We start from the raw sequence: 10,180 nt of genomic DNA, 5'->3' as shown, positions 1-10,180 counted from the left end.
CATTGACAATTGCTTAGTCGACAACTTCATACATATCTGTCTACGCGTTAAGAATGAAAAACAGATTTTGTTTATGTCCAATTGTTTTTAAAATCTGTCAGCTACAAAGAGGTTCTCCGTTATAAAGTAGTGTTTTTGCGCTGACATAGGTAGTTCTTGGCCCACCACAAGATATTCAAGCCAAGGTGTTTTGGCCTGTGCTTTAGTATTGATATTTGTAAGGGATAGGATCTCTGATTCCCAAAAAAAACACAGCCACCTAAAGTTAAGACTACTGCAATAGCCACATATCCACTTATGCAACGAATCTTCTGCCTATTTTTAAGCTTTTGCCAACAGAATAAAGGAATCTGACAAAAACTGTTCGAAAAATGACATAATCCATTTTTCAACCTTGTTCATCTAATTCCTTCGCTTCACAGTTTCAACTCTACCAAAAATGATATAACTACAAGAACTCAAGAAATCATTTTTCTCACAAGGATTTTCCTGGGAATAAAAAGCTGCCGAAAAATATATTAAACTTTAGAATCAATCAAGGGTTCCTACTTCCCATTATTACAGTTATATTTAATTACAATTCCATACATGAAATTACATATCCATAATCAATAGGGCTAAATTAAAACAGAATAATAAACAACAAGTACGGTTTTCAGCTGAAAAGATTGAAAGATTTAAAAGTGACTGAATTTAAGCACAGGCGCAAGAAGTGTCTACTGTAATGGAATCTTCACCCTCGTTCCTGAAGAAAAAGTAACCAACAGCGAGACCCAAGACGATGGCCACAAAGACCCCTCCGTTGAAGGACATAACCGATAACATCAACAAATACCCTATGGCCGAGCTCAGCCCAAAGAGAATCGCCCCGGCGACCTTCACACCCAATTTGGCCCCGTTTCCGGTGAGCTTCCGCTGTAACAGAGGGGTCTGGATCTCAGACGGGAAGGGTTTTCCGGCGCCGATGAGCTTGAGGCGAATTCTACGATTCTCAATGAACTGGTAGAAAGCGGAAACGATGAGGCATGCAAGAAGGGTGAGAAGATAATCGGTCCAATCGTGGGTCTGCCAGGAATCGATCAGGAGATTGACCTTCCGGCTCCAGTAAAAGGTCATGTGCATCATCTTCGCCGACTACTTCTTATTTCAAGGGTTTGCAAAAATAGATGAAGTGTTCAGCTATAAACAACAAGAACAAATTAATAAGGCTTATGCAATGCAATTAGTTGTCTTGGACCCTTCTTTCTTGTAAAGCTTTTGTGCAACTCTTTGAATTCCTAAAATGACCTTAATAGCTGTCTTGTTCTCCTTATCCTTTTTACCTGTCTGTCAAATGCTTTTTTTTTAATCCTAGGTAGTTTTTTTTGTTCTCTCCTCTTCTTTTTTTGTCTTTTATTTTTTATTTAAAATAATTATTTTTAAATTTAAAAGTGGAATAAATGATTGTATTAATTAAGTTTCTTATACTAATCCTTGAAGGAAAGGTTAAGTTCTGAATGTCCATCATCTTCATTGGGCGATGCTTTCCATGTTACAAGTTATTTGTGAAATTTCAAACATACAAAACTGGTAGTACGTAAATGAAATGAAAGAACCTTGTACTGCACAAAATAACAGGCTAATGGAAGTTCAAATGGTAGTACAGGTAAATCAAACAATGGAGATTTAGGAAATCTAATTTAATTTTTGGAGGGTAATAGTACTTATAAGAGTACAATAATATCTCATTTTAAATGAAAACAAAAAATAACTTCATTTTAAATGAAAACAAAAAATAACTTGTTTTAAAAGTTTATTATCATAGCTTATTTTGAAGTTTGATTTGCAATATCTTCCAGTTAAACCACACACACTAAGTATTTTTGCTATAATTTTTATAAATCAAGAAGGTCAAGTATACTAGTTACAAAAGTAAACTTTGATGGATTGATTTAATTAGGTCTAACTGATTACTAGGTTTCTTGCAATTAAATACTTGTAAAAATAATTCTTAATATTAAGGAAATTAATTTACTCTCTCCATGAGAACAATAAAACATGGTAAGCAAAAAGAGTAAACTCATACTTATGAATAATAAAATATAAATTATTCTTTACTCATCCTGAATTATAAAAAAAGAAAATCTTCTTATTATTGAGAGAATAAGGTGTTTTTCTTTCAAAGTAAAATATATATCACGAGTTCTCTAACTTTGATCAAGAAATTCATTTTGATTAATTTACCACAACCTAATGTTAAATCAAAAAATTTTAGTTGATCAAATAAACAATTTATTGAAATGTTATATGTTGTTTTTGTTAGCATCTAGAATAAAAAAGTATATGATCATAGACTAAAGTGAAGTAGAAATATATAGAAATTATATAATCATAGAAAAAGGTGAAGTAGACAGGTTATAAGTGCATATGTGCACATTTTACACTATGCTTAATAGTTGATATTTAATAAGAATAGTGATAGTGATATGTAATAAACTCTAAGAAGAGACATTCAACTAGAAAAGTACATTAATCACATGCTAGTTTCACTTCTTATTTTATCACTATGCACAATTTTTGTTGATCAATAAATATTATTTATTAATACAGTAATTTGCACTAAATAATTCAAATCCATCACACATTGTTCTTCTCCATTTTTATTCATAAACACTTAATAATTACAAAAGTAATAGTTGTAGTTTATTTTCCTCCAATGAGTTAGAGAATTGAATATAAAATTTTTTGTAAGTACATATATAAACCTATAAATTTTACATTTTTGAAGAAACAATTATTTTCTTAAAAAGTACATAATTTAAAGTTTTCATTGTTATTGGAATACATTTTAAATCCAAAATAAAACTTTTTTTTTTACATTATAAACATAGACAAACCATCATTGATGCAGAAGATGACTAACGAAACCCAAACTTTTATGATAGCAATTCTCTATTGTTTTCTTATTAGTAGTGCCACATTGGCACACCATTATTGATGCAGCAAAAAACTAACAAAGAAAAACAAATGGGTTTGTCAATGCAAAAAGCACATCAAAAGATCTTGAGTTTGAATTCTATAGTATGCACCATGCCGAAACGAAGAAGGGGACGAAACAGAGTAGAGATAAAATTGCAGAGTTTTCATGTTTGATTATTTTTTCAGCACACTTTCTAACTTCTTTCCGACTTGTACAAGTAGTGGACCTATGAAGTAATTGTTCTTTCTGAAAATTCATTGACTCACTGTGCACAAGGACCCATCTTCCATCCCCTAATAAAAAATCTGCATTTCCCATTCCCATGGATTAGACCATACCAGCAAAGGTGCCCGAGTCTCGACACTCAAGATATTTCTCATGCCTTGCCAAATCTGGCAAGTAGATGCACCATTACATTTGTTTGGAAACAGAAGTTGTAAAAAAGAATTACTTTTTTTTTTCTGATGAAACCTTTGCATTTGGAATAACTTTGGAACTATGCAAGTAACACATTGATTTGTTTCTGCCACTATGCTCTAGTTGTTAGAGCACAGAACATGCCGAAATTCTCAAATGAAAGCAATGACAAAACAGAACAACAAAAAATGATGATTCAGATTTAGTATATTCTCTTCGACATTTTTAAAGGGTGATACTAGAATAGTCCGATGATATAACAGTTTCTAAAGTAAAACTAAAAAGGATAGCTTGCTGTTATTGGTGTCTGACCCTCGGAAGACAAGAAAATTCATTATTAAAAGTAGCATAAACATTCAAGAAAAGTAAAAAGGAGAAATATCAGAAACTGCACACACACATTACCAGCACAGACACATGATCGTGCAACTTGTTTAAACATTGAAAAACAGTGTCATACTTGGTCTAAACTGGGTCAAACAGACACAGACAAAGAAGGGAAATTCATGACATTTAAACTGAAGTCAAGGAAGGAGGAAGACTCCTGCCAAATCATCCATTCAGTTTAAAAATGTCACAAAAACACAGACCAATTATTCAATCTAAACAACAAGGTGACAGAGAAATACAAAATTAAGCATTACTAAATTATTCAAGATAAGTAAATAAAGTTTTCCTCTGCATGCACGGAAGTCAGCAGATACTACTCCCTGGTGATTATCTCTTGTGGCTCTCCCTTCGAGGATCCAGGTGAAAAACATTTGTGGGAACTAGCCAGTGGCGAACAGGTCAAAGAATCCTTCCTGGGAGAATCCAAAGATCGAAAAAGAAGGTGTTTCATTGCAAGAATCAAGTCTTGGGTGGGTTTTTTGGGAGGACTAGAAGCAAAAGATCTGAACTTCATGTGGCGCTTCAGTGCTTCATCTGTGTTAACATCAACATCTTTCAACTTCAAACCCTCTTCCTTCACTGCTTCAGCACACAGCCCACAAATCCAACGACCCTGGTACCTCTCCTTCACGCCGTCAATGTAAAGCGCAGTGCAATCCTCAGTTAGCCCGCAACAGTAGCACGTCACCGAACGCACCTCCGCTTCCATCACCGTCGCAGACTTCTCTGTCGCTGCCATCACCCTGAGGCACATCATTTTGAAAAGAAAAAACACAACCAAAGTTAAGACGATAAAATGTTCAAACTTTGAACTGAAAATTCAGCATTAATGGTAATAATTTAGGATGCAAAAATAATACTAATCAGGGTCTTCTGTTACAGTCCTGGAGTGTTTGGACTAAAAAAAAAATGATATTTCAGATTTAAGAAGCAATTAGCGTTACCCTGTTGTGGACATGCAGGATTGAAATCACAGATAAACTGAAATGATAGTAGTGGTGTATGTTGTATATATATTGGAGTGAGGAATTATCGCTCCTTCTCCCACTGAATTTCGCCACCGAAGAGCAGAACCCCAAATGAATTATGGTGCATCTCAGAGCCTTAATTGGCTCCAAGGCGAATCGAATCTAATGAGAGAAAATGCGCCCCTTCTGCTCTTTCATCTAGATCTGTGTATCTGTTTCTTGTGTTGTCTTTGCCTTCGGGGGTTCTGAACAGAACAGTGCAGTGTGTGGATAGCTGGATGGAATGGTGATAAGTACTACTATCTATCTAAAACCATCTTTCTTATTAATACTAAATCGATATAGTTTTCAGAGTTTTAACCTAAATCACGAACCTTAATTTTTCTACTCCCAATCATTGGCAACTTTGTGTAATTTGTAGATAAAGTTAGCATTTGAACCAGGTAATGTTTTTTTTTTCACTGTGGTGGTTGTGCAGGGAATATATCTGTGCACACCTTGGATGGGTGACCTTGATAAAATAAACGGGCACCACGTGGAGCTATGGGATTCGATAATGACTAGGTTTGGCTGTGGGGTGTGTGGGACAATAGATGTGGGGTTCTTGGGAATTGGGAGCCCAGGTGGGAGTGCGATATTATTGAAATTGCCAGCTGTCATGACAACTACCTTGCTAACTACATTGAACACGTGAAATCCACAGATAATTATTCTCACATTTTAAATAAAAAAATATTTCTTCTCGAATCAGTGAAACTTCAGTTCCAAAAATAATCACATTTGATGTTATTTTTTTAACTTTATTTTGTAATAATAAAAATATAAAATTAAATATATTTTTTCAATTATTATAATAAATTATGTTATTTTAAACTAAATTATAAAATATTTAACTTTTATATGTTATAAAAGTTATATGAAATATATCTTTATTAAATACGTGAACTGTTTTTCAAATAGTTATATATTAATTATAACAAAATGATTGAACAATTGTTTTACATGAATTTTGTATGATCTAACTAACAAAATATTTTATAATTTAATTTAAAAATAGAATATAAAAATTATTGATAAATTTTGAGATACCCACAATATCAAATCTCACATGAATATCTAAGATGATACAAATTTTATAATAATTTAAGAATGAAATATAATTATGTTTTAAATTATAATTATTTTATTTTTATTTAAAATAGTATATATATATATGTGTGTGTGTTTTAAATCTTTTTTAAACACTATAATTTTTAAAATTAACTTATTTAGATAAAAATAATTAAAATATACAAGCATAAATGTTTTCACTTCACATGAAGATGATAGCAATATGTCTTTGTTAATTAATGTTTGACATTTTAATAATAAATTGAGTGAAAAGTATCATCATTTCAAGATTGTAATTAGGAAAGATAATACTAAATAAAAAATGAAAGTATTATTGAAATAATGTGTATAAATATAACTTTTAATATATTTTCAAATAATTCTTTATATTTTTTAAATATAAATCGTATTTTAACTTATGGTCATTGGTTACCAAAACTCTTATTTTAATTATACTTTTGTATTAGTATGTTTAAGCAAAGGTATATCTCCTTAACTAAATGGTTAAAAGAGTGGATAATGTTTTAAAACATGTGTTTTTTTTATGGCACTGATTAGCTAAAACAAAATAATTGAATTAAAAATTAGATAGGAATGGTTGCATTTGTTGTTGTATTTTAATGAAATCTTGTTAATCTATCATAGAAACCAATTTATATACATGCAGTTCAATTAAAGACTGTTCCAGATCTCCATATAGTTCATTGCTAACTGAATACTTTTGAAATAGATCCAACCATTATATAATTTCTTATATGATATTTTCAATCAATTAAATTGGGTTACTATGTTTAATGTAAACCTAGTTACAATAGCCAGGTTTTTACTTTTTTTTTTCTTTTTTTTTTTTGTTACCAAATGATTTTACTATAACTCGTTACTGTGCAATTAAATATAACTATGAAATACAATAAAGATGTACTCCCTAAATCATTAGTTAACAAAATCATGAAAACCTATTTTTAGTGCCATAAAAACATTATTGTACAATATGCTTTTGAAAATAATTACACATGATAATATCAAAATAAATATGAATTTAGTTGTACGGAAAACACATATGACAGTAAAATTAATTTAAAACAGTTTGTAATGAAAAGTAACATTAAAATTACTTTGATTATATAGCTGAGCTGAGTTAAGAATAAAATAATACTTCTTAAAATAACTCTAATTAAATGGAAAGTAGATGAGAAATGGTCATTTTCGTTACAAATTAAATAATCACATTGATATTAACAATAGTACTTGAAATTATAAATTTAACACTTTTGTCTATAAAATTATATAATTATAAAAAAAAATTAATGATCGAAAACCTTGAATTTGATATATATAATTTATTGTTCATATATTATTAAAGTAATCATAATAATTGAGTGTTGGACAAGACTCATATAAATCCAAAATTAGTTGGAAGAAAAAAAGTGGTACTGTCATTTTCCTGAATGACCCCTAACATGCACATCTATCATATGTGAAGTTAAATTGTTTATAAAATTGATTTTATTATAGCATGTATCATAAACTACAAGGTCTATTTTTTTTTTTAAAATTATTATTATTGTACATATATTTTTATTATCCAAATTTATTTAATATTTTTTACCACCTTAGTAATTAACTTTTCACCCTTTTATAAAAAAAATGGTAATTGGTATTAAATTTATTGTTGAAATATTGTCTACGGTCTGGATGCCCACAACCTATTTCTTAAATTTACCTGTTTTTAAAAAATGTATCATGTCTTTTTGTTACTAATAATATCTAACATGTTTTCTTACTAGAGCAATATTTGTACCATGTAACATAAATGGTGTTTATAAACAAAAATAATATTATTTATGAATAAAAACAAATTGTTTCCTGGGAGATTCTGATCAACTTACAGTCCCTCTAAAAAAAGTTTTGTGAAAAATTCCAAAAACAGATTAGATCTTAATTTTAATTATGACTGATTAACCGCCACAAACCATAATGCAAGTGAGTTTAATTTTTTTTTCTCACTCTCACAGATAATTAATCTTTTTATATCCAAATAATCATCAAATTACAAAGAGTTTTTATCTAAATAATATATCAAAGTAAATTTTTACATATTTTTTGTTCTTATCTGTTACCTAATTGCAACTAACCCCATCTAAGATAATGATGGTTAAATTGATCAAAATAAAATGAAATGTTTTAAAAATCAGACCAGTCATCATTTAATTGATAAGGGCTGTGAGAATGTAATTGTTTGTCTTAATGTGTGAATTAATTACAAAGTCTTAATTATGTTTAATATGTGTTTAAGTTTCAATAACTAATTAATTATGTATTGAAAAATAAGTATAAGAATTGTGTGACTAATAGAATATTTGAGTGAGGGTGAGAATAATATTAGGAAAATGATATTTGAACAACCTGTTTTGACAACATTTAGACACTGGACGCGTGTCTAAATGTGACTGGTGCACGTGGAAATTTTTTTTAAAATGAAAGAATGGCGTGGCAATGAGAGAATTGGAGACAGATTCAAAATGTAGGGTTATTTCGAAAATTTGAGATTGAAATGTTTTCAAAGAGAGAAGCTGGAGAACATTTCATGGAGCACCTTCGAACCTTCGAACCTTCGAACCAGCCACCACAACTCTTGCCGGATACCCGTCGCCACTAGACGTTGCCGTTTTCCCTCCATCCAGTGCCGCCGCAGTGTCGTCGGTGTCCGTCGTCTTCCACCCAGCTAGGCAGTTCAAATTGCGGGTCGCCGTAGCATCGCCGGAGTGTCGCCAGACCCTTTCAAGGTATGGTTTAGTGTGGGTTGAAGTTGTGTAGAAGATTTAGTGGTTGATGGCGTTTTTGGGTGGAAAGTATGAAGTTTTTTTTTAATTTTTTTGACCATTTACTGGTTTAGTTCTTTTGACACAATTATTATGCCATTTATATACAATTCCATTTCCAAGGAACCATTTTTTGTAAAACTCATGGTGCAGAAACTGCAGTGGTAGCAAAGACAAAATAAGTGAGGACTTCAGGCAAATGTTTTGCACAACCAGGTCAACTACGTTGCAGGTACAACACTTGCACACTCCAAGCCAACCAAACTTGTAAGTTTTTAATGCTTATTTCTGCAAATGAAAAATTTTATTGTTTCATTGATATGTTAAATAACATTATTTGTATTTTGGACTTTGTTTGATGTAAGTGTTATTGTCGAGTTATTGTTTTGAGATTTATGGAGTTGTGGGATGTCGCTGAGGAATACGAAAGCAACACAATGCCCACCTATAGAAATGTATGGTATAAAAATTTTCATTTTTGGGAGCTTTGATAGAAGATGTTGCATTTTATTGATATATTGTGCATTTATCTCTTTGCAGGAGGAACTGCAACAGGTTAGGGAGAAATATGTTTGTGATTGGATCTTGGATGTGGACAATGTGCGGAGGGATGAAGTGTTGCAAGATTTAGGCCTTATGTAGATGTTGAATAGGGATTTTTGCAATGTGATTGATGTTTTGTTTACAACCTTTTGAATATGTATTGATAACGTCTGAATGTACATATTTTTTGCTAAAAATGTTCAAAGAAATGTATTGGTTACATTTATTGATAATCAAATTTGAAGATGAGAATGATCATTGTGTACGATGTATGTACTGCAGTCCCCACGAAATTTGGATGTCATTATTTAGGAAATCTTGTATGTATAGGGTTCTATGTAGAAGTAGAATAAAAGATGAACTATGCATTAAGTATGAACAAAAGAATTGTGCAAAGGAAACAATATTTGTAAAACTCATGGTGCAAAAACAACTTTGGTAACAAAGGCAAAATAAGTGGGCACTTCAGGCAGAGGTTTTGCACAACGAGATCAACTATGACAATGACATTCATTTTGAAGTTTCAATTTCTTCCTTAGCAATATTTAAACATAAAAGTGTTGTTAAGACTATTATTATGACATTTATATACAATTCCAAGTCCAAGAAAATTATATTTGTAAAACTCATGTGCAGAAACAGTTTTGGTAACAAAGGCAAAATAACTGGGACTTCTGGCAAAGGTTTTGCACAACGAGGTCAACTATGAAACTGATATTCATTTTCAAGTTTCAATTTCTTCCTTAACAATATTTGAACATAAAAGTGATGTTGAGACCTTTATTATGACATTTGTATACAATTCCATGTCCAAGGAAACAATATTTGTAAAACTCATGGTGCAAAAACAACTTTGGTAGCAAAGGCAAAATAAGTGGGGACTTCAGGCAAAGGTTTTACACAACGAGGTCAACTATGAAACTGATATTCATTTTCAAGTTTCAATTTCTTCCTTAACAATATTTGAACAT

The 10,180-nt window shown here is 31.0% G+C and overlaps 2 protein-coding genes across 2 annotated transcripts; both read right to left on the bottom strand.

Annotated features, from left to right (window-relative positions):
- Positions 1-524: 524 nt before the first annotated feature.
- On the bottom strand, positions 525-1,237 carry LOC108330011 (copper transporter 5.1). The gene has a single exon (XM_017564447.2). The coding sequence runs from the start codon at positions 1,123-1,125 to the stop codon at positions 694-696; it is 432 nt and encodes a 143-aa protein (XP_017419936.1). The 5' UTR covers positions 1,126-1,237; the 3' UTR covers positions 525-693.
- Positions 1,238-3,777: 2,540 nt separating this feature from the next.
- LOC108331043 (uncharacterized) lies at positions 3,778-5,038 on the bottom strand. The gene is made up of 2 exons (XM_017565658.2): positions 4,711-5,038; positions 3,778-4,509 (listed from the first exon to the last, which is right to left on the bottom strand). Exons 1-2 carry the CDS (start codon positions 4,722-4,724, stop codon positions 4,080-4,082), a joined length of 444 nt encoding a protein of 147 aa, XP_017421147.1. The 5' UTR covers positions 4,725-5,038; the 3' UTR covers positions 3,778-4,079.
- Between the last annotated feature and the right edge of the window lie 5,142 nt (positions 5,039-10,180).

This window comes from Vigna angularis, chromosome 4 (assembly GCF_016808095.1).
Source record: "Vigna angularis cultivar LongXiaoDou No.4 chromosome 4, ASM1680809v1, whole genome shotgun sequence".
NCBI lineage: Eukaryota > Viridiplantae > Streptophyta > Magnoliopsida > Fabales > Fabaceae > Vigna > Vigna angularis.
Note: the sequence above shows the minus strand (reverse complement) of the source record. Positions and strands in the feature narration are given on the sequence as shown.

Bases quoted from the DNA above. Each gene is read 5' to 3' on its own strand.
- LOC108330011 (XM_017564447.2), bottom strand. From the start codon at position 1,125: ATGATGCACATGACCTTTTACTGGAGCCGGAAGGTCAATCTCCTGATC.